Consider the following 27,833-nt stretch of genomic DNA (forward strand, 5'->3'; position numbering starts at 1 on the left):
CTTTAAAGTGGTGAAATTGTAAATATTTCAACACACATTGTACAAGGGGAAATTGAAGCTCATGTCACCATCATAGCAATATCTGGCTTGGGTAATAAAATTCTACTCCATCAGCATGCACAAATCTTCCAGCTCAGATTATCCTCCACAAGATTAAATACATTGGGTCCTATGGGCAGTATGGTCTTCTCCTGATCAGGTGAAGTCTTATTTCACCATCTTTCTTTCTAAATAAGTGGACAAAAAAAAATGACAGGACTGTTCCCATCATGGACGTTTCAAAGTAACAATGTTGGATCGCTTTAAAAAATTGTATTAGATGTGGTCTGGAGAAACCAATTTTAAATTGCTGAGATTACTGGTTAGTGCTTAAAGATAATTTCCAACAATATATACCAAGCCATGTTTCTATCAAGGGGTGAAGTTTCTATTGGGGGTGGGGGTGAAAGAGAGAAAATTCAGCCTCTTGACTGGATTGGGGTTGCAGAATAGGTGAGCAGTATAGTTAGGAATAAACCAGTTTTAAATCTAGTAACAACAAAAAAAGGAGCGCAGGTAGTATTAAAAATTTAAAACAGAAATTCCTATTGGCATCTTGTCGATGACTTTGTGGGAAAATATACTTTGCAGTGTAGAAGCAAAAGGTACAAAGGAGAAAAGGAGAAAAGTAGAAGTGGATGGCAGAAAAATCAAAGGCAAAAATCAATAAGGGCCACATTACAACATAATTCTAAAAAGACAAAGTGTTAAAAAAAAAGCCTGGAGCATTCGTAATGAGGTGGACGAATTAATTGCGCAGATAGCTGTTAATGGATATGATGTAATTGGGATTACGGAGACATGGCTCCAGGGTGACCAAGGCTGGGAACTCAACATCCAAGGGTATTCAATATTCAGGAAAGATAGACAGAAAGGAGGTGGGGTAGCATTGCTGGTTAAAGAGGAGATTAACACAATAGTAAGAAAGGACATTAGCATGGATGATGTGGAATCTGTATGGGTAGAGCTGCAGAATACCAAAGGGCAGAAAACGCTAGTGGGAGTTGTGTGATGGCATCAAACAGGAAATTAGGGATGCTTGCAATAAAGGTACAGCAGTCATCATGGGTAACTTTAATCTACATATAGATTGGGCTAAACAAACTGATAGCAATACGGTGGCGGAGGATTTCCTCACGTGTATAAGGGATGGTTTTCTAGACCAATATGTCGAGGAACCAACTAGAGAGCTGGCCATCCTAGACTGGATATTGTGTAATGAGAGGATTTAATTAGCAATCTTGTTGTCTGAGACCCCTTGGGAAATAGTGACCATAATATGGTAGAATTCTTCATTAAGATGGAGAGTGACAGTTAATTCAGAGACTCGAGTCCTGAACTTAAAGAAAGGTAACTTCGATGGTATGAGACGTGATTTGGCTAGGATAGACTGGCGAATTATACTTAAAGGGTTGACGGTGGATAGGCAATGGCAGACATTTTGAAGATCATATGGATGAACTTCAACAATTGTACATCCCTGTCTGGCATAAAAATAAAATGGGGAAGGTGGCTCAACCATGGCTTACAAGGAAAATTAGGGATAGTGTTAAATCTAAGGAAGAGGAATATAAGTTGGCCACAAAATGCAGCAAACCGGAGGACTGGGAGAAATTTAGAATTCAGCAGAGGATGACAAAGGGTTTAATTAGGAGGGGGAAAATAGAATGAGTGTAAGCATGCAGGGAACATAAAAACTGACTGCAAAAGCTTCGACAGATATGTGGAGAAAATGATCAGTGAAGACAAATGTAGGTCCCTTGCAGTCAAAATCAGGTGAATTTAAAATGAGGAACAATGACATGGCAGACCAATTGAACAAATACTTTGGTTCTATCTTCACTAAGGAAGACACAAATAACCTTCGGGAAATACTAGGGGACCGAGGTCTAGCGAGAAGGAGGAACTAATGGAAATCCTTATCAGGAAATTATGTCAGGAAAACTGATGGGATTGAATGCTGATAAATCCACAGGGCCGGATAGTCTGCATCCCAGAGTACTTAAGGAAGTAGCCCTAGAAATAGTGGATGCATTGGTGGCCATTTTCCAACATTCTATAGACTCTGGATCAGTTCCTATGGACTAGAGGATAGCTAATGGAACCCCACTTTTTAAAAAAGGGAGAGAAAACAGGGAATTATAGACCAGTCAGCCTGACATCAGTGGTGGGGAAAATGTTGGAATCAATTATTAAAAATGAAATAGCAGTGCACTTGGAAAGCAGTGACAGGATCAGTCAAAGTCAGCATGGATTTATGAAAGGGAAATCATGCTTGACAAATCTTCTAGAATTTTTTGAGAATGTAACTAGTAGAGTGGACAAGGGGGAAGTCAGTGGATGCAATATCTCCAAGTTTGCAGATGACACTAAGCTGGGTGGCAGTGTGAGCTGTGAGGAGGATGCCAAGAGGCTGCAGGGTGACTTGGACAGGCTAGATGCATGGGCAAATACATGGCAGATGCGGTATGATGTAGATAAATGTGAGGTTATCCACCTTGGTGGTAAAAACAGGAAGGCAGATCATCTGATTGGTGACAGATTAGTAAAAGGGAAGGTGCAACGAAACCTGGGTGCCATGGTACATCAGTCATTGAAAGTTGGCATGCAGGTACAGCAGGCGATGAAGGTGGCAAATGGTATGTTGGCCTTCATAACGAGTGGATTTGAGTATAGGAGCAGGGAAGTCTTACTACAGTTGTACAGGGCCTTGGTGAGGCCACTCCTTGACTGTTGTGTACAGTTTTGGTCTCCTAATCTGAGGAAGGACATTCTTGTTATTGAGGGAGTGCAGCGAAGGTTCACTAGACTGATGCCCGGGATGACAGGACTGACATATGACGAAAGACTGGATCGACTAGGCCTGGATTCACTGGAATTTAGGAGAGGGGATCTCATAGAAGAATATAACATTCTGACAGGATTGGACAGGTTAGATGTAGGAAGAATATTCCCGATGTTGGGGAAGTCCAGAACCAGGGGTCACAGTCTAAGGATAAGGAGTAAGCCATTTAGGACCGAGATGAGGAGAAACAACTTCTTAGAGAATTGTGAACCTGTGGAATTCTCTGCAAAAGAAAGTTGTTGAGGCCAGTTTGTTAGATATATTCAAAAAGGAGTTCGATGTGGCCCTTACGGCTAAAGGGATCAAAGGGTCTGGAGAGAAAGCAGGAATGGGGTACTGAGGTTGCATGATCAACCATGATCATATTGAATGGTGGTGCAGTCTCGAAGGGCCGAATGGCCTATTGCTGCACCTATTTTCTATGTTTCTAAGCCATACCATATCAAAGTCCCAGGTTTCATTATAATTAAATTGCCAATCTTAGCTCGGACATTACAATTAGCCTTAGTAACATAAAAACATTCGGCACTTCGAGCCTGCACCACCATTCAATAAGATCATGGCTGATCATTCACCTCAGTACCCCTTTCCTGCTTTCTCTCCATACCCCTTGATCCCTTTAGCCGTCAGGGCCATATCTAACCCCCTCGTGAATATATCCAGTACCCCTGGGCAAGGGAGGGAAGGGTCAAAAAGATAGTTTCCCCAGGCTGGAGTCTACAACTAGGAGACAACAGTCTCAGAATAAGGGATCAGCCATTTAGGACTGAGGTGAAGAGAAATGTCTTCTTCACTCAGAGGGTTGTGAACCTTTGGAATTCTCTACCCTAGTGGGCTGTGGATGCTCAATCGTTGAGTATATTCAAAGTGGAGATGGACAAATTGTTGGACTCTAATGGAATCAAGAGATATGGGGATAGCGTGGCAAAGTCGAGTTGAGGTCGAAGATCAGCCATGATCTTATTGATTGGCGGAGTAGGCGCGAGGGGCCGTTATGGCCTTTTCCTGCTCCTATTTATGTTCTTATGTTAAGGGCCATGGTCCTTAACTGCTATTCAGTGATCCATGATGAAACTGCATGTGGGAATCAGGTGTGAACTGAAGCAATGTTAGCAGTGAAGCCCAACAGAGTAGAATAGCCTAGCACCAAATACCATCCAATCTCTAAAATGAAGAATGGTTACTTAGAAAAGATACCAGAAAGCTGCTGGCATCAGTCGAACTGTACTCCAGCAACAGCCAGCACCTTCAGGAGGAGGAAAAAAAACCTCTCTGGCCAGACAGGAAAATGGATGTACACCATCAATAAGTTGTGTTCCTTATGCTGAAAGTCAATACCATTTCTCAATTTTAAACAACACACACGCTGACAGCAGTATAATTGTGAAAAAACTGACAACAGCAGGTGGTTTACCTGTGCTTTCATAATGACTTCTGCATAATTAAAATTCAAATGCTGAAGTCTCCTTTTCTTGGCAGAACGCTAATTAATTGGCGACTCAACATATCAATGTTATACCTCCATTAATTCTCCCCCTTCTTCCCCCTCCCCCATTCCAAACACAAAAGGTGATAATCATTTGTCATATTAAATAAATAAACTAAAGTTAGCAGAATGAGAAAGGATTCCAGGAACGTAGTACAGCATCCTGATTCATTACAGACTATGATTTTATTACCCCAGAGGCAGCCATTATCTTATCCATGTATAATAATTATTTTCACATTAATGTGCTCTCAGTTCCGCTGAACTGAACTCTTCTAGAAAACAAGTTAATAGGAAAATCTGTCAAAGAATATTTGTGAAATACCTCCCACGGTAAATGAAAAACTAGTTATGAGGAGAGACTTGTACTGTCGGACTATTTCCACTAAAGCAGAGAAAATTAAGAGGGGATTTAATAAAAGGTTTTTAAAATTGCAAAGCATTTTGATGAAGCGGTTAGGGAAATTTTATTTCCTCTGGTTAGGGAATCAGTGCCTCCAGGGACAACAAATTCATAGTCTGTAATTAATCAAGATGATATACTATTTTCCTTGAATCCTTTTAGCCATTCAACTGCTAACTTTAATTTATTTAATGTTATTTTATGTTATTTAATGTTATTTATTATTTAATGCACGGAGTTGCTAATTAATTAGCGTTCTGCCAATGAAAAAAAAAACCTTAGCATGTGAAATTGGCTTACACAGAAGTCAGTACGAAAGCACAGGTAAGCTATCTGCTGTACCAGTTTTTCTTTAAAGATAGTAAAATTATACCACTGTCAGCCTTGCAGTATTGCGTTTACAGTTTAGAAATAGCACTGACTACAGCATAAGACATGAAAATTGAAAATGGTCACTAAGAGCGTGAAAAGAGATGTTAGAAGAAATGTCTTTATGCAGAGTTCTTATAGCTTTGGAGGTTTTATCAAAGGGCACAACTCGGGCAGAAAACTGCATCTTTTAAGGGAAGAGTAAACATTTGAAACAAAGATGATTCAGGGCTATGGGAGAGAAAGCAATATTAGTTTTGGATTTCTCTGGCAAAGAGGCAAGATAAACAGCAGCTAAATGGACTCCTACTTAACTGCAAATAACTATGTTTACGAAGCAGAATCAAACAAACTGAACCTCTGCTGTTTCTTAACACAGCCAATACAAAATCAACCACAAATCCTTGCATAGGAGCTAGTTTTTTGTAATGCACCAAGTAAAATGAGTTAACGCTACATTAATTGAACACCTTTCGAGCTTTACAGAGGTCTCAGGAAAAACAGACACTGACCCAAAAGGAGGAAAGATTAGGAGTGGGGAGAAAAAGCTTGATCAACGAAGTTGGTTTTAAGGAGTGGGGAGAAAAAGCTTGATCAACGAAGTTGGTTTTAAGGAGCGTTAGAGGAACATAGGAACAGGAGCAGGCCATTCAGCCCCTGGAGTTTGTTCCTCCTTTCAATTAGAGCATGGCTGATCTGTACCTTAACGCCAAATAACCACCTTGATTCCGTAAACCTCAATAGCCTTGCCGAGCAAAAATCTATCCATTTCAGTTTTTAAATTTTCAATTGATCTAGCCTCAACAGCTTTTTGGCAGGAGAGAGTTCCAGATTGCCACTTTGCGTGAAGGGAGGAGAGGGAGGTGGAGAAAGGGAATTCCAAAATGTGGAGCCTAGGCAGATGAAAACAGAGCAATCAGTGATGGAGCAAACAGGGGGAGGGCGATGCACAAAAGGCCAAAGTTACAGTCTGTGGTTCCACAAGGAGATTACCGATAGAGGAAGGGGTGAGGCCATTGAGGAATTTAAAGACAAATGTTAAACCTGCGGCATTGCGGGAACTGAAGCCAATATATTTCAGCAACGACTTGGGTAATGGATGAGCAGGACTTGGTGCAGAACAGGATATAGGCAACATAGTTTGGATAAGCTGAACTTTACAGAGGGTAAAGCAATCCAGTCAGTATGTCACAAAGATGCCATGTCAATTCGGCTGATGTTACAAAAGTGTGATGGAGAAGATATGGGTTTAGAAACTCAGCTCAAGGTCAAACAGGACATCAAAGTTATGAACAGCCTGCGCAACAGCCATGGAAAGGAAATGGAGATGCTGATGAGGGTCTGGAGTTTGTGGCAGGGGCCAAAGACGATGGCTTCAGTTTTTCCAATGTTTAGATGGATGAAATTATGGCTCATTCAATCAAGATGTTGGGCAAACAGTCCGACAGCACAGAGGCAGTGGAGGAATCAAGACAGATGGTGGAGGTAAAGCTGGTGCCATCAGCAGACATGGAAGCTGAACCCATGCCTGCAGATAATATTGCCAAGGACCAGTACATAGATGAGGAAGAGGTGGGAGCCAAGAATGAATCCTTGAAGGACTCCTGAGTCAAATCAAAATAACTAATTTTGGGGGTGAGAAAACATGGTACTGTGTGCTCCTCACTTTTATTTTAGCATTAGTTGCTACTTTTGTCTTTGTACTTGTTTTCAATAACCTTTTATACACTGGGGCAGATTTTATGGTGGGTACGATGGCGTACAGAGTATGCCAGCATACCGCTGCTGAAATTGACCGCAAGCTCGGGATTTCCGCATGCGCTAATTCCTGAACTTGCGATCGGTCAAGGTACACATTGACACATGATCCGCACCGCCTTGGAAAAACCAATTGCTGGTGTATGGTTGGGCTAATTGCCTGACTGTCCAGCAATTACGAATGACAATTTTACAGTTGACGCAAACAGGCACAGGGCCTGTCCGCATCAGCGCAAGGGGATTAGATAGAGACAGTTATTCATTCTATTAGCTCCGGAATGTGATGTACTGAATTGTAAAGGGGATGGAGTATAAAAGCAGGGAAGTCTTACTTCAGTTGTACAGGGTATTGATGAGGCCACATCTGGAATACTGCGTGCAGTTTTGGTTTCCATATTTATGAAAGGATATACTTGCTTTAGAGGTAGTTCAGAGAAGGTTCACAAGGTTGATTCTGGAGATGAGGGGGTTGACTTGAGGAAAGGTTGAGTAGGTTAGATCTTTACTTATTGGATTTAAGAATGAGGTGTGATCTTATCAAAACGTATAAGGTTATGAGGGTGCTCGACAAGGTGGATGCAGAGAGGATGTTTCCACTGAGGGGAGACAAGAACTAGAGAGCATAATCTTAGAATAAGGGGCCACTCATTTAAAAACTGAGATGAGTTAAGTCATGGCAGGAGCACCCAGACACGTATCATGCTCCTCCTGTGCTATGTGGGAAGCCAGGGACGCCTCCAGTGTCCTTGACGACTACATGTGCAGGAAGTGCATCCTGCTGCAGCACCTGACAGACCGCATTGTGGCACTGGAGTTGCGCATGGATTCACTCTGGAGCATCCGCGATGCTGAGGATGTCGTAAATAGTACGTTTAGTGGGTTGGTCACACCGCAGGCAAAGGTTACTCAGGCAGATAAGGAATGGGTGACCAGCAGGCAAAGCAGTGGTAGGAAGGTAATGCAGGGGTCCCCTGTGGTCATCCCCCTCCAAAACACATGCACCGTTTTGGATACTGTTGGGGAGGATGACTCATCAGGGGAAGGCAGCAGCAGCCAAGTTCATGGCACCATGAGTGGCTATGCTGCACAGAAGGGCAGGAAGAAGAGTGGGAGAGCTATAGTGGTAAGGGATTATATTGTAAGGGGAATAGATAAGTGTTTCTGCGGCCGCAATCGAGACTCCAGGATGGCATGTTGCCTCCCTGGTGCAAGGGTCAAGGATGTCTCGGAGCGGCTACAGGACATTTGTTGTCGTGGTGCATATAGGTACCAACGATATAGGGAAAAAATGGGATGAGGTCCTACAAGCTGAATTTAGGGAGCTAAGAGTTAAATTAAAAAACATAACCTCAAAAAAGGTAGTAATCTCAGGATTGCTACCAGTGCCACGTGCTAGTCAGAGTAGGAATTGCAGGATAGTCAAGATAATACGTGGCTTGAGGAGTGGTGCAGGAGGGAGGGATTCAAATTCCTGGGACATTGGAACCAGTTCTGGGGGAGGTAAGGCCAGTACAAACCAGAGAGTCTGCACCTGGGCAGGACCTGAACCAATGTCCTAGGGGGAGCGTTTGCTAATGCTGTTGGGGAGGGGTTAAACTAATATGGCAGGGGGATGGGAACCTATGCAGGGAGATAGAGGAAAGTAAAATGGGGGCAGAAGCAAAAGTTAGAAAGAAGAAAAGTAAAAGTGGAGGGCAGAGAAACCCAAGGCAAAAATCAAAAAGGGCCACATTACAGCAAAAGTCTAAAGGGACAAAGTGTGTTAAAAAGACAAGCCTGAAGGCTCTGTGCCTCAATGCAAGGAGTATTCGTAATAAAGTGGACGAATTAACTGCGCAGGCAGTTATTAACGAATATGATATAATTGGGATTACGGAGACATGGTTCCAGGGTGACCGAGGCTGGGAACTCAACATCCAGGGGTATTCAACATTCAGAAAGGATAGACAGAAAGGAACAGGAGGTGGGGTAGCGTTGCTGGTTAGAGAAGAAATTAACGCAATAGTAAGAAAGGACATTAGCTTGAATGATGTGGGATCTGTATGGATAGAGCTGCGGAATACCAAAGGGCAGAAAACGCTAGTGGAAGTTGGGTACAGACTACCAAACAGTAGTAGTGAGGTTGGGGACAGCATCAATGAAGAAATTAGGGATGCGTGCAATAAAGGTACAGCAGTTATCATGGGCGACTTTAATCTACCTATAGATTGGGCTAACCAAACTGGTGGAGGAGGATTTCCTGGAGTGTATTAGGGATGGTTTTCTAGACCAATATGTCAAGGAACCAACTAGAGGGCTGGACATTCTAGACTGGGTGATGTGTAACAAGAAAGGACTAATTAGCAATCTTGATGTGCGAGGCCGCTTGGGGAAGAGTGACCATTATATGGTAGAATTCTTTAGTAAGAATGATAGTGACACAGTTAATTCAGAGACTAGGGTCCTGAACTTAAGGAAAGGTAACTTCGATGGTATGAGACGTGAATTGGCTAGAATAGACTGGCATGCATGCATTTAATGTCAAACATTTAAAGATCACATGGATGAACTTCAACAATTCTACATCCCTGTCTGGAGTAAAACTAAAACGGGGAAGGTGGCTCAACCGTGGCTAACAAGGGAAATTAGGGATAGTGTTAAATCCAAGGAAGAGACATATAAATTAGCTTAGAAAAAGCAGTAAACCTAAGGGCTGGGAGAAATTTAGAATTCAGCAGAGGAGGACAAAAGGTTTAATTAGGAGGGGGAAAATAGAGTATAAGAGGAAGCTTGCTGGGAACACAAAAACTGACTGCAAAAGCTTCTATAGATATGTGAAGAGAAAAAGATTAGTGAAGATAAACATAGGTCCCTTGCAGTCAGAATCAGGTGAATTTATAATGGGGAACAAAGAAATGGCAGATCAATTGAACAAATACTTTAGTTCTGTCTTCACAAAGAAAGATAAAAATAACCTTCCGGGAATACTAGGGGACCGAGGGTCTAGCGAGAAGGAGGAACTAAAGGAAATCCTTATTAGTCAGGAAAGTGTGTTAGGGAAATTGATGGGATTGAAGGCCAATAAATCTCCGGGGCCTGATAGTCTGCATCCCAGAGTACTTAAGGAAGTGGCCCTAGAAATAGTGGATGCATTGGTGATCATTTTCCAACAGTCTATCGACTCTGAATCAGTTCCTATGGACTGGAAGGGATCTAATGTTACACCACTTTTTAAAAAAAGGAGGGAGAGAAAACAGGGAATTATAGACCGGTTAGCCTGACATTAGTAGTGGGGAAAATATTGGAATCAATTATTAAAGATGAAATAGCAGCACATTTGGAAAGCAGTGACAGGATCGGTCCAACTCAGCATGGACTTATGAAAGGGAAATCATGCTTGACAAATCTTCCAGAATTTTGAGAATGTACCTAGTAGAGTGGACAGAGGAGAACCAGTGGATGTGGTGTATTTGGACTTTCAAAAGGCTTTTGACAAGGTCCCACAGAAGAAATTGGTGTGCAAAATTAAAGCACATGGTATTGGGGATAATGTATTGACGTGGATAGAGAGCTGGTTGGCAGACAGGAAGCAATGAGTCTGGATAAAAGGGTCCTTTTCAGAATGGCAGGCAGTAACTACTGGGGTGCCGCAGGGCTCAGTGCTAGGACCCCAGCTATTTACAATATACATCAATGATTTAAATGAAGGAATTGAGAGCAATATCTCCAAGTTTGCAGATGAAACTAAACTGGGTGTTGGTGGGTGTGAGCTGTGATGAGGATGCTAAGAGGTTGCAGGGTGACTTGGATAGGTTAGGTGAGTGGGCAAATGCATGGCAGATGCAGTATAATGTGGATAAATGTGGAGGTTATCCACTTTGGTGGCAAAAACACGAAGGCAGAATAGTATCTGAATGGTGGCAGATTAGGAAAAGGGGAGGTGCAACGAGACCTGGGTGTCATGGTACATCAGTCATTGAAGGTTGGCATGCAGGTGCTGCAGGCAGTGAAGGCGGCAATGGCATGTTGGCCTTCATAGGCAAGGGATTTGCGTATAGGAGCAGTGAGGTCTTGCTGCAGCTGTACAGGGCCTTGGTCAGGCCTCATCTGGAATATTGTGTTCAGTTTTGGTCTCCTAATCTGAGGAAGGACGTTCTTCCTATTGAGAGTGCAGCGAAGGTTTATCAGACTGATTCCCGGGATGGCAGGACTGACATAGGAGGAGAGAGAGAGACTGGATCAACTGGGCTTGTATTCACTCGCATTTAGAAGAATGAGGGGATCTCATAGAAACAAATAAAATTCTGACTGAACTGGACTGGTTAGATGCAGGAAGAATGTTCCCGATGTTGGGCGACTCCAGAACCAGGTGTGACAGTCTAAGGATAAGGGGTAAGCCATTTAGGACCGAGATGAGGAGAAACTTCTTCACTCAGAGTTGTTAACCTGTGGAACAGAGTTGTTAACCTGTGGAATTCTTTTCCGCAGAGAGTTGTTGATGCCAGTTCGTTAGATATATTCAAGAGGGAGTTGGATGTGGCCCTTACGGCTAAAGGGATCAACGGGTATGGAGAGAAAGCAGGAAAGGGGCACCGAGGTGAATATCAGCCATGATCTTATTGAATGGTGGTGCAGGCTTGAAGTGCCGAATGGCCTATTCCTGTATCTATTTTCTATGTGGAAAAATGTTTTCTCTAAGAGGGCTGTGGATCTGTGGAATTCGCTGCCTCAGAACTGTGGAAGCTGGGATATTGAATAAATTTAAGACCGAAATAGACAGTTTCTTAAACGATGAGAATAAGGGGTTATGGAGAGCGGGCAGGGAAGTGGACCTGAGTCCATGATTGGATCAGCCATGATTGTAGCAGGCTCGAGCGGCCATATGGCCTACTCCTGCTCCTATTTATGATGTTATATTCTTATGTAAACTAGCCAAAACACCTCCAATGATTAATGTACAAATTTTCCTATCTGTTTGGGTACTGTTGTATGTCCATGTTATTTTATACGAAATTTCACAGAACTTCAACGATTTATCAGAACTCTGATTCCTAAATTCGATTTAAGAATTAATTCCTGAGAGGGGGAGACAGACAGGGTTGGGGGGGGTGGGAGAGAGAGAGAGAGAGAGAGAGAGAGAGAGAGAAAGAAAGAAAGAGAGAGAGAGAGAGAGAGAGAGAGAGAGAGAGAGAGAGAGAGAGAGAGAGAGAGAGAGAGAGAGAGAGAGAGAGAGAGAGAAAGAAAGAAAGAAAGACAGAAAGTTTCTGGGCCATTATGTTTTGGTGTTGGCTGTGCCTATGGCTGCTTTGTGAAATATCAGACTTTATATTTCGGCTATGGATATGAACGGAAACACAATAAGGAATAGCAAAGCAGACGCAAGAACTAATGTGGCCAGGCAACAAGAGAATAATTTATCTCTTGTCGGAGGTTGATGCAGATAGCAGTAATGGCCTAAAGAAAGGAAGGAAACCGGACTGATGCAATATTGTCACATTGGGCAAGCAAAGATAATAAAATGGCTTGTTTTGTGTGGTGGTGCAAACTGCAATCACATATTTTGCAAGAAATCAGACAGAACACAGGAAACAGTGCTGCGTTCGGATGAGGCCTTGATTTTAGATTTTTTTTAAAGTATGCTTGCGACCAGAGTTGGAGGAGCGCAGAGTTCTTGAGAAGGCTGTAAGGCTGGAGGGAAGTACAGAGATAGGGAGGGGTGAGGCCTTGGAGGGATTTGAATAAGAGGATGAGAAGTCAAATCAGGTCAGCGAGCACAGGGATGATGGGTGAATGGGATTTGGGGCGGGTTGGGATATGGGCAGCAGTTTTGGATGAGCTCAAGTTAATGGAGAATGGAAGATGGAAGGCGGCCAAGGATAGCATTGGAATATTCTAGTCTGCAGGCAACAAAAACATGGATGAGGGTTTCCATCAGATATGCGGAGGTAGGAGCGGAAATAAGTGATGTTACGGAGGTGAAAGTAAGCGGTGTTTGTGATGGAGGAAATAGGGTCGGAAACCCAGCGCAGAGTCAAATAGTTCGTTGAGGTTGCAAACAGTTTGGTTGAGCCCAAGAGAGTGGCCAGTGAGAGTATTAGAATTGGTGATGAGGGAACGGAGTTTGTGGCAGAGTCCGAAGACAAATGGCCTGGATTTTCCGGGGCCTGTGGCTGCGTACACATGCACGAAAACCCGGAATTTGCCATGTCAAAATTGCAGCTTGACAGATCGTATGAATCCGAAGGAAATGGACATTCGCTGGTGCAGAAATAGGCTATTTGCCCAACTACTGCCCAAATGAATGCCCATAAAACTCTTTATGCCTTGTAAAAGGGTGAAAATATATATTTAAATGATTAAAAAAATGTATATATATATTTTAACATTCAAATACCTTTAAACATTTTTAAAAGGGGCCAAAAATAACCTGAACTAATTTTAAATTTATTTTTCAACACATTAAATTTTTGTTTTAAATATTTAATTAAATTTATTTTAATTAATTTTAAATACAATGATTTCTTTTTATTTAGATTGTGTGAAAATATATTTGTGATTCCTATTATGCTTATGGGGATTCTGTATGTAAATGAAATCAATCCCCTTTGATTGGTTGGGCCAGCCCACGTGATCCTAGGGACGCTTGTGAACTGCATGCACACCTGGGGTACGTGGGCGTTTATGCAGGAGTACATCTGCAGCCCAGGAACGCGAGTCTTCATAGGTCCGGGGCTATCAGGTAAGCACGGGATTGCGGTTCGGAGGCATTTGCCCGCGGGAAGCCTTCGACCGCAACTTCAGGTCCAATGGCTTTGGTCCTTCCAACTTTTAATTGGAAGAAATTATGGTTACTCCAGGAGTGGATGTGTGGCAAGCAGTCTGACAACACCAGGCAGTGAAGGTTCGAGAGAGATAGTGGTGAAGTAGAACTAGGTGTCGTCACAGCATGAACGTGGAAACTTGTGTCATGTTTTCGGATGGTGTCGCCGAGGGGCAGATGAGAAAAAGGAGTGGCATGGCACGAGGTAAAATGAGAGCTCATTCAAGAAGGGGCATAATGGAAGAGCAGCTGCCATTACTGTAAAAGAAGTCAGTTGAGTTCCTTTGTCCCACGGATCAAGTGGTTATCACAGACCAGAGATCGCTGAAAGGTGACCAATCTCATGTTTTTTTTTTAATGATATAGGTACTTTTGAGTAAATCTGGAAGTTTTGCAATGACCTAACAACTTCAAAAAATAATTTGAAACAATGCACTGGGTGAAAACAATAAAACTGATTCCTCACAATACAGAATTCTAAACTTGAAAAGCTACAAAACTAGCAAATATTACTGCTTCACAGGATCTTTGAAGCACAACTGGAAGATGGCCTTTTCTACTCACCACTTTGACAATAGATCTCCCCATGTCTCCAAAATTTTTTCACCACATTCTTTGGACACATCACCAGAGCCACTCAGCAGAGGCTCATCATTATCTGAAGAAACAGAACAATAGATTAAATAAATCTGATTGAAGAGGACTTCCCTTCTGTCTATAAAAATCATGCCAAGATGCATTCATACACTATGTGCCAATATGTCATTCAAATTTTGCTTTTCTGGTCAAATGTTTCCCAGTAACATCAAATATTATATTACATGTTGTAGTTGACTACCACTTTTAAAATGTAAAGTGTTTTCTACTTTCCATCTGTTAATACAATCTTAGTCTTTGCATACAAAAGCAAAACACTGGATTCTGGAAACCTGAAATAAAAACAGAAAATGCTGGAAATACACAGGTCAGACAGCACCTGCGGAGAGAGAAACAGAGTTAATGTTTCAGCTCGCTGACCTGACGATCTGACAACCGGTCATCGACCCGAAACATTAACAGTTTCTTAACAAAGGAATTGAATGTAATATCTCCAAGTTTGCAGATGACACTAAGCTGGGTGGCAGTGTGAGCTGTGAGGAGGACGCTAAGAGGCTGCAGGGTGACTTGGACAGGTTAGGCAAGTGGGCAAATGCATGGCAGATGCAGTAAAATGTGGATAAATGTGAGGTTATCCACTTTGGTGGCAAAAGCATGAAGGCAGATTATCTAAATGGTGACAGATGAGTAAAAGGGGAGGTGCAACGAGACCTGGGTGTTATGGTACATCAGTCATTAAAAGTAGGCATGCAGGTCCAGCCAGCAGTTAAGAAAGCAAATGGCATGTTGGCCTTCATAGCGAGAGGATTCGAGTATCGGAGCAGGGAGGTCTTGCTGCAATTGTACAGGACCTTGGGGAGACCACACCTCGAGTATTGTGTGCAGTTTTGGTCTCCTAAATCGGATGAAGGACATTCTTGCTATTGAGGGAGTGCAGCGAAGGTTCACCAGACTGATTCCCGGGATGGCAGGCTGCCATATGAAGAAAGACTGGATCGACTAGGCTTATATTCACTGGAATTTAGAAGAATGAGAGGGGATCTCATAGAAGCATGTAAAATTCTGAGGGGATTGGACAGGTTAGATGCAGGAAGAATGTTCCCAATGTTGGGGAAGTCCAGAAGCAGGGGTTACAGTCTAAGGATAAGGGGTAAGCCGTTTAGGACTGAGATGAGGAGAAACTTTTTCACCCAGAGAATTGTGAACCTATGGAATTCTCTACCACAGAAAGTTGTTGAGGCCAGTTCGTTGGCTATATTCAAAAGGTAGTTAGATGTGGCCCTTACAGCTAAAGGGATCAAGGGGTATGGAGAGAAAGCAGAAATGGGGTTCTGAAGTTGCATGATCAGCCATGATCATATAGAATGGTGGTGCAGGCTTGAAGGGCTGAATGGCCTACTCCTGCACCTATTTTCTATGTTTCTATGTTAATCTCTCCATGGTATGTTCAGCATTTATTTTTCAATCTACTTCAATTGCATGTAGGATTGCCAACTGATTGAGTACTTTAGATGCACAAGATAGTTGCAGTATTGCTAATCTTTCCAATTGAATTATCCTTCACAAAGAATAAAATTAGGAAAACAATGGCATTGGGAGTTGACAAAAAACACACGCCCCTTGAATTCCACATTGACTTCGCTGCTGATGACAGACCCCAGGTCAGTGGCACAAATGGGCCTACAGAAGTATAAACGTTTGCCATCAGAAGAGATGACAGCCATGATTTGGATTGCATTGTGCTCAATGGCTTAACAGCAGAAACTTCTTTGCAGGCCAGTAAAGGTCGTTTTGATCCATATGAAACCTGTGTCATTGGGTAAAGCAGTAAGTTGCAACAAAAAAGAAATGCGAATAGCAGTTTAAAGATTGTGCATGTACATTCATTTAAGTGTAGATATGGTTCAGTAAAAGTTGCCCTATAATATGTACCTAGGGGGACAGTGATTGGGTTTGAACCAAATTAAATAAAGTTACAAAAAAAATTGAAAATCAAATCTTTTCTTCAACCCTCAGCAGTCTTTTAACTTAGGTCAAAATGGATTCTAAACACAATTGGCCTAAAATAATGGCGAAGGAAGCATCAGTGTTTTAATTTAAATAGTTACAACTCTCTCCTGATTTTTCTCTAGAATACCAAAAGGCATCTTGGGGATTGCACATCAGATTACAAAGCAAGAAATTGAGCCGGTTCAGAGTTGGAGTGAACTCACCTTCCTCTTCATCATCCTCAGGAGGTGAAGGGATGATAGATCCCTGCGATCCATAATGAGGTAAGCGTATGGTTGGGCTTGCTGTTGTTTTCCTTCGCTCGCGCTCAGATTCACTTTCCAAACTTGCAACCTCATACAGTGTATCACTATTACTTTTTCTTTCTTTTCGTTCGATCTGCAAAATAATTTAACGGTTGTTCAGATTTAGGGAGCAAGTGCAACATACTAAAACATGCAATCAATAGCCTTATACACCTATACAGTGCATCTTATTCAGATCTCATTAAAATATGCAACAAAATCAGAGCAAGTTATTATTTAAATGGAAAAAGATTGCAAAGTGCCGCAGTACAGCGGGACCTGGGGATACTTGTGCATGAAACACAAAAGGATAGTATGCAGGTACAGCAACTGATCAGGAAGGCAAATGGTATCTTGGCCTTTATTGCAAAGGGGATGGAATATAAAAGCAGGGAAGTCTTACTACAGCTATATAAGGTATTGGTGAGGTCACACCTGGAATACTGCGTGCAGTTTTGGTTTCCATATTTACAAAAGGATATACTTGCTTTGGAGGCAGTTCAGAAAAGGTTCACTTGGTTGATTCCGGGGATGAGGGGGTTGACTTATGAGGAAAGGTTGAGTAGGTTGGGCCTCGACTCATTGGAATTCAGAAGAATGAGAGGTGATCTTATCAAAATGTGTAAGATTATGAGGGGGCTTGACAAGGTGGATGCAGAGAGGATGTTTCCACTGGTGGGGGAGGCTAGAACTAGAGGACATGATCTTAGAATAAGGGGCCGCCCATTTAAAACAGATGAGGAGAAATTTATTTTCTCGGAGGGTTGTAAATCTGTGGAATTCGCTGCATCAGAAAGCTGTTGGAAGCTGGGACATTGAATAAATTTAAGACAGAAATAGACAGTTTCTTCAACGATAAGGGGATAAGGGGTTATGGAGAATGGGCGGGGAAGTGGAGCCAAGTCCATGATCAGATCAGCCATGATCTTATTGAATGGCGGAGCAGGCTCGAGGGGCCGTATGGCCTACTCCTGCTCCTATTTCTTATGTTATGTTCTTATTTCTGGGTTCAACCAGTCAATATGGTCAGAAAAAGCCGGTTGCTTCTGAGTGTTCTTTTAAGGGATGTCAGTGATCGATGTGGCACAACTTGCATTTATATAGTGCCTTTATTGCAGTAAAACGTTGCAAGGTGCTTCATGGGAGCGTCAACAGGCAAAATATGACACTAAGCCACAGAAGGAGATATTAGGACGGGTGACCAAAAGCTTAGTCAAAGAGTCCGGTTTTAAGGAACATCTTAAAAAGGAGAGTTGGAGAGGTTTAGGGAGGGAATTCCAGAGCTTAGTACCTAGACAGTGTGGAAATTTACTTTTAAAGTTACATTTTCTGTTAAATGTACCCTTTTGTTATAAAACAAAATGGAGTCTCAGTCCTCGCAGAAGTCCCCGCAGCAGACTGCCTACCCCTGAAAAACATGTTAACCTTGATTGATAGCCAATTAATTTAGAAGAATGGGGACCATCTGTGTGAGCGAGGGAACCTTGAATGTACCCTCCCTAACAGAAAGAATGTCAGGATATGTTAGAATTATACTCCCCAGCAATAACTGTCACGGTGCAGATCCTTAGAAGCTTTAGATAAAGGCCGTATAGATATGTAGAGGCTATGAAGCAAGGATGTAGTGTTAATTAAAGTGATTGAAGAATTCCTTATCGGTATTTGCTGACCGCAAGGGCAGAACTGATACACGTGATGGAACCATAGTTTCTTTGTCTGTATAAGAATGATATGTTTTTGAACCTCTGTAGAAGTCTTCGCAGAGCCTTTGATTCTGAGAGACTTTTCCTTGTATACAAGTAAATCTATTAAAGGAACATCTACCGGAGCTGTTTGTGTCAGAGTTTCATTTATTTTAGTTAAGTTGAGAGTCGAGATTTCGACAGTTTCTTGGAGGTTCCACCGAGATCACTTATCCTCCATTCTGTGAGTAAAACGGATGCGGACATAATGTCTCTTCAATGAAGGACTTAACTGGCCAGAATAAGGTGAGCCTTTTGCTCGCAAAGGGTCTCTTTACTGTTGAACCGCATATGTAATCTGTTGTCCACAGTGGAGATACTGCGATCTACGAGACTCGACATTTAAGAGCTAAAGTTATTTTTTAATCATTTCCTTCTCGGCTTGAAGGCAGAAGGGATCTGATCCTGAAAATATCCAATCTGGAAACAGCCCGGGGAGATCTTCATTAGTATAAGGTAAAAGAGCACTGTCGATCAAAAAAGAATCCTTGAAAGAGAGGATCAGAGTCCTTGAAAAAGAGAGGACCAGATATTGACCCGAAGCATGGCAGTACGAGTGTACAGCGCCGAGGGAACAGATATTTTAGATTTTAGATAAGTTAAGGACTCAGTCTGCAGTGGCGTAAAACGCAGATTGAGAATTGACTATATGTTTAGATAGAGTTTAAGGTTATGTATACCCGCGTGGATGTTGTGTCTTAATTGTCCTTGTTATACTGTTGTGTTCAGTACTTTTGTGCGATATTGTAATTAACGAAACGGGAAGAGTCACTCGGGAAAATTGTGATTGGGAAAAACAAGGATTGATTGAAAAAAGAATCAATAACTGATTGATCAACTACGGTTGGTTTGTGTCAATATATCTCTCACATCCAGACTGAGCCCGAATTAAGAGCCTTTTCAGGCCACGTGACGGTCAGGAGAAGTGGGCGTAGAGAAAACGTTGACTGAAAGGATTGAGAGATCAGAAACTGTGGAAAATCTTAATCATCCAGAATGGGTGCCGGAGCAAGTAAACCATCACCAAAAGGTACACCAGCCTATTTCATGCTCTAGAATTGTGGTCAGTCTTCAATTGATCACCTAAAAAAAATGGGTAAAGTGGACTAAGGGTGAAAACAGGCCATTTCCACCTGATGGTTCATTTAATTTAGAGAGAACAACATGCAGAGGAGTGTCTTATAAACAAAGACCCAGGGGGAAAAGAAAGTAATAAAAAAGGGGCCTGGGTTCTGATTCTTCGAGCCCACAAAAAAAAATAACAGAAAGTAAATTAATCATGTATATGGATCCAAAAATATAGCTGGCCAAATAATCAGCTTTGATGGAGAGACTTTTGTGAATGTCTGTTTTTGAATGAGAGTACTTGTGTGATTTTGACTGCGGAATGAATGAAAGCCTGTTTGGGAAAATGTGAAGCTGTCGGTTTGTTTTAGATCCACCCACTTTTTTAGACAAAGTGAAGTTTTTTAACCCTTCGTAGTGTTGTCCTGTATGTGGGAAGTTTAAGAATGTGAACCTTATTGTATTACATTTTAAGTTAGAAAGGCAGGTGTGGATTTAATCGGATGATAAGTTACGGAGCTAGGAAATGCCCAAAGGATATAGGTTTGTTGAGCAAAAGAAAAAACTGCATGTCCTGGCGGTTTAAAAAAAAAAGAGAATTTATTTGACATGCTCACTTACTTATCGAAAGAAAAACACGCAATCATTGATTACATTGGGTTGAAAGACATAAATTTAGTCTAGGAATGAGATAAAGAACAGAGAAGGGAAGTTGTAATGCATTTTTTTTTTTTTTTAAAAAGCCTGCGTGGTCTCTCGAGGCTGGGGAGTACGCTCCCATTGCCCTGTGTGTAAAAGCTTGACGCGAAAGCTTCTAAGCTCAGTAAAGAGATTTTAAATTTAAAAATTGGCAGTAAAATATTTAAATTGGAATTTGATATATTTCAAGTGTGATTCTCCTTGATAAACATTTTGGAAGCCTTTTTAATAAAATTGCACAACTAGAGTCAGGAGCTATAGCTTAAAAGGTTGTAATTTATGAGACACAGTATCATAAATTGAAGTTACAGTGCAAAAGATTGGACTTTTTGATATTTGGCTTCTAAACCAGAAGTTGGGCACACAATTATAAAACAAGTACTTTGCATTCTGTGATCTGTAAATCACCAAGCATAAATGAGAAGTCTGATTTTTTTAAAAACAGTATCATCATGTTTGACATTTTGTGATCCAGCAATTGCAAAACAAGTGTGTGAAAACTGTGTTACCTGTCAGACAATGAATCCAGGTAAAACGGAAAGGGTAGAATCTGCCTCCCACCCAAATCCAATGGGGCCTTTTGTACATTTACAAATGGATTTTATTCAATTACCTATGTGCATGGGATTTAAGTATGTATTAGTTATTGTAGATGTGTTCTCTGGATGGATTGAAGCCTTTCCATGTAAAAAGGCCGATACCACTACTGTTGCTAAACTTTTGTTAAAAGAAATTGTACCGCGCTTCGGAATTCCCGCAAAGCTTTCTAGTGACAATGGGTCACATTTTACGGGAACTGTTATAAAAGAAATGTGTAAAGCCTTGCAGATCGACCAACGTTTTCATTGCAGTTACCATCCACAATCAGCCGGACTTGTTGAAAGATATAATGGAATGCTTAAAAATAAGCTGGCGGAACTTTGTAATGACACTGGACTAAAATGGGTAGAACTGCTGCCCTTAGCCTTGATGATAATGCAATCTGCAACTAACAGAACAACAGGCTTGTCACCACATGAGATAGTTATGGGACATCCCCAACGACAACCTTTTACTGCACCGTTTATGGCAAGACAAATGGACATTCATGAAATGGAAGAAAATATGTTGAATTATTGTATTGCACTAACCAAATGTATTTCCAGTTTTCATTCAGTGGAGGACTTTTAAGGAGCTCTTTCATAGTGCTCAACAAAAATATATTCCAGTGAAAAAGAAGGGCGGTAAGAGAAGGGATAACCAGCCGTGGATAACCAAGGAAATAAAGGAGAGTATCAAATTAAAAACCAATGTGTATAAGGTGGCCAAGGTTAGTGGGAAACTAGAAGATTGGGAACATTTTAAACGACAGCAAAGAATGACTAAGAAAGCAATAAAGAAAGGAAAGATAGATTATGAAAGTAAACTTGCGCAAAACATAAAAACAGATAGTAAAAGCTTTTACCGATATATAAAACGGAAAAGTGTGACAAAGTAAATGTTGGTCCCTTAGAAGATGAGAAGGGGGATTTAATAATGGGAAATGTGGAAATGGCTGAGACCTTAAACAATTATTTTGCTTCCGTCTTCACAGTGGAAGACACAAAAACCATGCCAAAAATTGCTGGTCACGGGAATGTGGGAAGGGAGGACCTTGAGATAATCACTATCACTAGGGGGTAGTGCTTGAATGGCTAATGGGACTCAAGGTAGACAAGTCTCCTGGTCCGGATGAAATGCATCCCAGGGTATTAAAAGAGATGGCGGAAGTTATAGCAGATGCATTTGTTATAATCTACCAAAATTCTCTGGACGCTGGGGAGGTACCAGCGGATTGGGAAGCAGCTGATGTAACGCCTCATTTTAAAAAAGGGGGCAGACAAAAGGCAGGTAACTATAGGCCGGTTTGTTTAACATCTGTAGTGAGGAAAATGCTTGAAGCTATCATTAAGGAAGAAATAGCGGGACATCTAGATAGGAATAGTGCAATCAAGCAGACGCAACATGGATTCATGAAGGGGAAATCATGTTTAACTAATTTACTGGAATTCTTTGAGGATATAACGAGCATGGTGGATAGAGGTGTACCGATGGATGTGGTGTATATAGATTTCCAAAAGGCATTCGATAAGGTGCCACACAAAAGGTTACTGCAGAAGATAAAGGTATGCGGAGTCAGAGGAAACGTATTAGCATCGATCGAGAATTGGCTGGCTAACAGAAAGCAGAGAGTCGGGATAAATGGGTCCTTTTCGGGTTGGAAATCGGTGGTTAGTGGTGTTCCACAGGGATCGGTGCTGGGACCACAACTGTTTACAATATACATAGATGACCTGGAAGAGGGGACAGAGTGTAGTGTAACAAAATTTGCAGATGACACTAAGATTAGTGGGAAAGCGGGTTGTGTAGAGGACACAGAGAGGCTGCAAAGAAATTTAGATAGGTTAAGCGAATGGGCTAAGGTTTGGCAGATGAAATACAATGTCGGAAAATGTGAGGTCATCCACCTTGGGAAAAAAAAACACAGTAAAAGGGAATATTATTTGAATGGGGCGGAATTACAACATGCTGCGGTGCAGAGGGACCTGGGGGTCCTTGTGCATGAATCCCAAAAAGTTAGTTTGCAGGTGCAGCAGGTAATCAGGAAGGCAAATGGAATGTTGGCCTTCATTGCGAGAGGGATGGAGTACAAAAGCAGGGAGGTCCTGCTGCAACTGTACAGGGTATTGGTGAGGCCACACCTGGAGTATTGTGTGCAGTTTTGGTCACCTTACTTAAGGAAGGATATACTAGCCTTGGAGGGGGTACAGAGACGATTCACGAGGCTGATTCCGGAGATGAGGGGGTTACCTTATGATGATAGATTGACTAGACTGGGTCTTTACTCGTTGAAGTTCAGAAGGATGAGGTTTGATCTTATAGAAACATTTAAAATAATGAAAGGGATAGACAAGATAGAGGCAGAGAGGTTGTTTCCACTGGTCGGGGAGATCAGAACTAGGGGGCATAGCCTCAAAATACGGGGGAGCCAATTTAAAACCGAGTTGAGAAGGAATTTCTTCTCCCAGAGGGTTGTGAATCTGTGGAATTCTCTGCCCAAGGAAGCAGTTGAGGCTAGTTCATTGAATGTATTCAAATCACGGATAGATAGATTTTTTAACCAATAAGGGAATTAAGGGTTACGGGGAGCGGGCGGGTAAGTGGAGCTGAGTCCACGGTCAGATCAGCCATGATCTTGTTGAATGGCGGAGCAGGCTCGAGGGGTGAAATGGCCTACTCCTGTTCCTAATTTTTATGTTCTTATGTTCTGACTCACAGGTAAAAGAAACCCAGGTCGAACCAGCAGAAGGGAAGTGTCATAATCTGGAACTTGAACATTTCGTTTACATCAAAACTTTTAAAAGAAAAAGCAGCCTACAACCAAGGTTTGAAGGACCATACCAGGTCTTGCTGACAACTAATACTGCAATAAAGATAAAAGACCAACATGGATCCATGCGTCCCATTGCAAAAGGGCACCCGACAAGGAGGAATGAATAAGGAACTGTATGGACTATGGGGACTGATAGTGCTATGCTCAACAGGGTTGTGCCTTGTCTCATCAATAGTACCAGGGGTACGGAAACACGAACAAAGGGAACTACAGGAAAATGTATTTATGGCACGGAGTCATAAGTATGAACAAGAAAGGAACTTGTCTGACTGTTGGATATGTTCTCATGGACCTGTCCAATCCGAAGGGGGTATTCCCCCAAGATCCGTTCCCTTTAATGAATCAGAAATGGCAGAATGGTTAATAGTGTGAAATAGGACAAACTTAACTAAGGTGTCAGAAACAAAGGATCTAACAGAATGGAGGTCAGCAGGATATAATCTTACAACCTTCTAGGGATGGTACCAGCCAAATTATAGTAATAGCAGTCAACCACCCTTCCTAAGTATTACCCCCGGGAAAGGAAATCTTGAAGGTATAATATGCTTAAGTAAGTGATGAAACTAAAGGGCCAGAAGTGGGACGCAGCAAGTGTCCCCAAATGATTAAATGGCAAGCCACGACAAATCATACTGACGGGAGAAAGATAGCAACCTTTAACTGGACTATGGTCCTTAATAAAACCTCAGGTAAAAGGTGGGATGGGGCGATCACTCGAGTATGGATGGCACGGAGGGACCAGAGACTGACGTCCTATAATTGCACTTACTTTAAAGCCTACCCATGGTTACCAGCCAACTGGACAGGGTCCTGTTATTTAGGATATGCGATACCCTTTATTTGGCAACAAAGACTCTAAGGGATGCCTATGGAAGCCATAGACCTAAACGGGATTTGACATGGTTAAATGAAATAGCCGAGGTAATGATACCATACTATGGAATAGCATCGAATGAATGGCAATTACAGGAACTGGCTAATCTAGTAGAATCAGTAGCCAACACAACTTCCCAGGCCTTAGAAAAGGTAAATGACAAAATGGTAGCCATTTTGGTGGCTCTCCAAAATCGTATGGCCCTAGATTATCTCCTAGCCAAGGAAGGAGGGACATGCGCGTTAATTGGTAAAGAATGCTGTACGTAATCCTAGATAATTCAGAAGAGATCAGCAATCTAGCTGAATATATTAAGAGGGTGATAGAGTACAAACAAACTATTGGCCAGGGAAGTACCACCTTGTGGAATTGGGTATCCGGATGGCTGGGATCCCTGGGAAAATCCTTGGTCCAGGGTTTGATCATGTTTTTGCTGATAACTAATACAAACAAAAGGTATAAGGCAAAGATTAAGTGCTGCTGCGCCAGGTTGGGAGAAACAATATTACCAACCAAAACCACTGCTAAGATTATGGTAGCAACAACTACTGAAGGTTCTTGTGGAAATGGAAATAGAAAGACCGTGCAAGATTAGAATGGATTAAGTTGTCCTTATAAAAGACAAAAGGAGGGAATGTGGGAATTTACTTTTAAAGTTACATTTTCTGTTAAATGTACCCTTTTGTAGTAAAACAAAATGGAGTCTCAGTCCTCCCAGAAGTCCCCGCAACAGACAGCCTGCTCCTGTAAAATCATGTTAACCTTGATTGATAGCCAATTAATTTAGAAGAATGGGGACCATCTGTGTGAGCGAGGGAACCTTGAATGTACCCTCCCTAACAGAAAGAATGTCAGGATATGTTAGAATTATATTCCCCAGCAATAACTGTCGCGGTACAGAACCTTAGCATTAGATAAAGGCCGTATAGATATGTACAGACTAAGAAGCAAGGATGTAGTGTTAATTAAAGTGATTGAAGAATTCCTTATCGGTATTTGCTGACCGCAAGGGCAGAACTAATACACGTGATGGAACCAGTTTTTGTCTGTTGTCTGTATAAGAATGGTGTGTTTTTGAACCTCTGTAGAAGTCTTCGCAGAGCCTTTGATTCTGAGAGACTTTTCCTTGTATACAAGTAAATCTATCAATTAAACGAACATCTACCGGAGCTGTTTATGTCAGAGTTTCATTTATTTTAGTTAAGTTAAGAGTCGAGATTTCGACAATAGCTAAAGGCACAGCTGCCAATGGTGGGGCGAAGGAAATCGAGGATGCACAAGAGGCTATAATTGGAGGAACGCAGAGTTTTTGGACTGTTGTAGGGCTGGAGAAAGTTAGAGATAGGGCGGGGCAAGGCTATGGAGGGATTTACACACAAAGATGAGAATTTTAAACTCGTGGTGTTGCTGAACCGGGAAGCAACATAGGTCAGCGAGCATGGGGTGATGGGTGAAAGAGACTTGGAGAGAGTTAGGATACCGGCAGGTGAATTCAAGTTTGTGGAAGGTCGGCCAGGAGAGCATTGGAATAGTTGACTTTGGTGGTAACAAAAGCATGGGTGAACTTTTCCGCAGCAGATTGTCTGAGGCAGGGCAGAGATGGGCGATAGAGGTGGAAGTCTTGATGCTGGAGTGGATGTGAGGTTGGAAACACTGCATCCTATTTGACCCCGAGCTAAGGTGGCAAACAGTCTGGTTTAGCCTCAGACAGTGGCTAGGGTGGGGGATGGAATTGGTGACCTGGGAACGGAGTTTGTGGCAGGGGCTGAAGACAATGGTTTCGGTCTTCCCAATATTTAATTAACTAAACTGCATAACGTCAAGCAGCAAAATGCTGTAGTTTGAACAGCTATTTTGTCGACCAATGAAGTACAAATCCTAACATCCTGGGATTTACTTGTTAAGTAGTAAGTCTTTCAATGAAGCCATCAGTGGTATGCCTTATTTCAAGGAAACCTATGTGGCCAAATGATGTAATTTGAAAACCACACATCCTACCCGTTCATGTTATTGCTGGACTCTAGACTTCAGTTCAACCAACATTCAATCTCAGCTTCCCTTCAATGATAACCAAAATCTAAAGCCCTTGAGAGATTGACATGATAATGCTTGCATTTATATGACAGCTTATGTATTATTTTAAACTAATTGAAGGCGGCCACATGAAGTGTGGCCACAGGGGTCAAGTTTTGTGTCAAATACTTTTAAGAAGACAGATCAATCCAGATGATACGACAGCATACCAAGGCACAGGTTTAATCCCCAACTCCGTTGAGCTTCTGATTTCAGCCACATTGCAGTAAGGAGGGGGCCAGGGCCTTCCATACTGGGAGGAAGGGAAGAATGTGAAACATTACGTTTTCTAGCTATTTTTATATGTCAACTGGTGGCCAATTTAAAACAGCATTACAAGCTTCTGGAAAGAGGTCACATTCTGACCGAAAGTAGTATATTTTCCAAGGGTAACTATGAGGGAACAGCAGGAAAAATTGGAGAGTGAAGTATTTTTGTTACCTGTTTGAGCTTTAAATAGAATGTCTCCGTATAACTTCGTTTACTGAAGGGCCAAAACATTCTCTCACTAGGTGGGCATACTCTGACTTTAGTCTCCAGAAGAAAACGGACGGGTTCTTGCACTTCAGTGACGACCAAATCAACCGCTGTTGTCATATAAAGCAATCTGTCTGTAGAAAGAGGTAAAATGTTGTTTAATAACATAGTATGTATAAACTATAATTAAGTGTTTTAGCCGAGATGTATTTGGTCAGAGGTGTATCCGAGTGATATTGCATATATTTTAAGTGAATCTATACATTCATTTTAGTTTAATATGGAATAACTTTAAATTCTGTGTAATTTTCAAAGCTTGTATATCTAGACGATTTTTATTATGTACATGATCACACAGCTGTCATGCATCTAAAAGCCAAGAGGTTGGTTATAGGTAGACACCACGTGCAGGCAAGATTGGTATAATATTTAATGAAGAGGAGAGGCGCGAGACAGGAGACAGACATGTGGTGCAGGCTCAAAGAGCCGAATGGCCTACTCCTGCACCTATTTTCTATGTTTCAATGGCCCCAAGTTTCCACATGATTTGCTCCTGATTTTTAGGAGCAACTGGTGTAGAACGGAGTATCTTAGAAATCGGAAATCTCGTCATTTAGTTTGCTCCAGTTCTAGTCAGTTAGAACAGTTTCACTTTGGAACAGAATTTTTTTCCAAAAGGGGGCGTGTCCGGCCACTTAAGCCTGATTTTAAAGTTTCGTGAGTGAAAACTTACTCCAAACTAACTTAGAATGGAGTAAGTGAAGATTTTTGTACGCTCGAAAAAACCTTGTCTACACTTTAGAAAATCAGGTGTAGGAGATGAGAGAGGGGAGAGAGGGGAGAGAGGGGGGGAGAGGGGGGAGAGGGGGAGAGGGGGGAGAGGGGGGAGAGGGGGGAGAGG

General features: G+C 41.9%; 1 protein-coding gene and 1 long non-coding RNA gene across 10 annotated transcripts in view; one reads left to right on the forward strand and one right to left on the reverse strand.

Moving 5' to 3' along the window:
• The window catches only part of LOC139232470 (rab GTPase-activating protein 1), a 275,160-nt gene that overhangs the window by 168,939 nt on the left and 78,388 nt on the right, over positions 1–27,833 (reverse strand). For all 9 annotated transcript variants that reach the window (XM_070862713.1, XM_070862714.1, XM_070862718.1 and 6 more), the window contains 3 exons: positions 26,897–27,066; positions 16,510–16,684; positions 14,264–14,357 (listed from right to left, as the gene is read on the reverse strand). In XM_070862713.1, coding sequence (XP_070718814.1) covers positions 14,264–14,357; positions 16,510–16,684; positions 26,897–27,066 — 439 coding nt within the window. The remainder of the gene's footprint in view (positions 1–14,263; positions 14,358–16,509; positions 16,685–26,896; positions 27,067–27,833) is intronic.
• LOC139232904 (uncharacterized) lies at positions 18,191–25,631 on the forward strand. The gene is made up of 3 exons (XR_011588096.1): positions 18,191–18,788; positions 19,209–19,362; positions 23,394–25,631. It is a non-coding gene; the product is annotated as an uncharacterized lncRNA (long non-coding RNA).

The sequence above is a fragment of the Pristiophorus japonicus genome, chromosome 20 (genome assembly GCF_044704955.1).
Source record: "Pristiophorus japonicus isolate sPriJap1 chromosome 20, sPriJap1.hap1, whole genome shotgun sequence".
Lineage (NCBI taxonomy): Eukaryota > Metazoa > Chordata > Chondrichthyes > Pristiophoridae > Pristiophorus > Pristiophorus japonicus.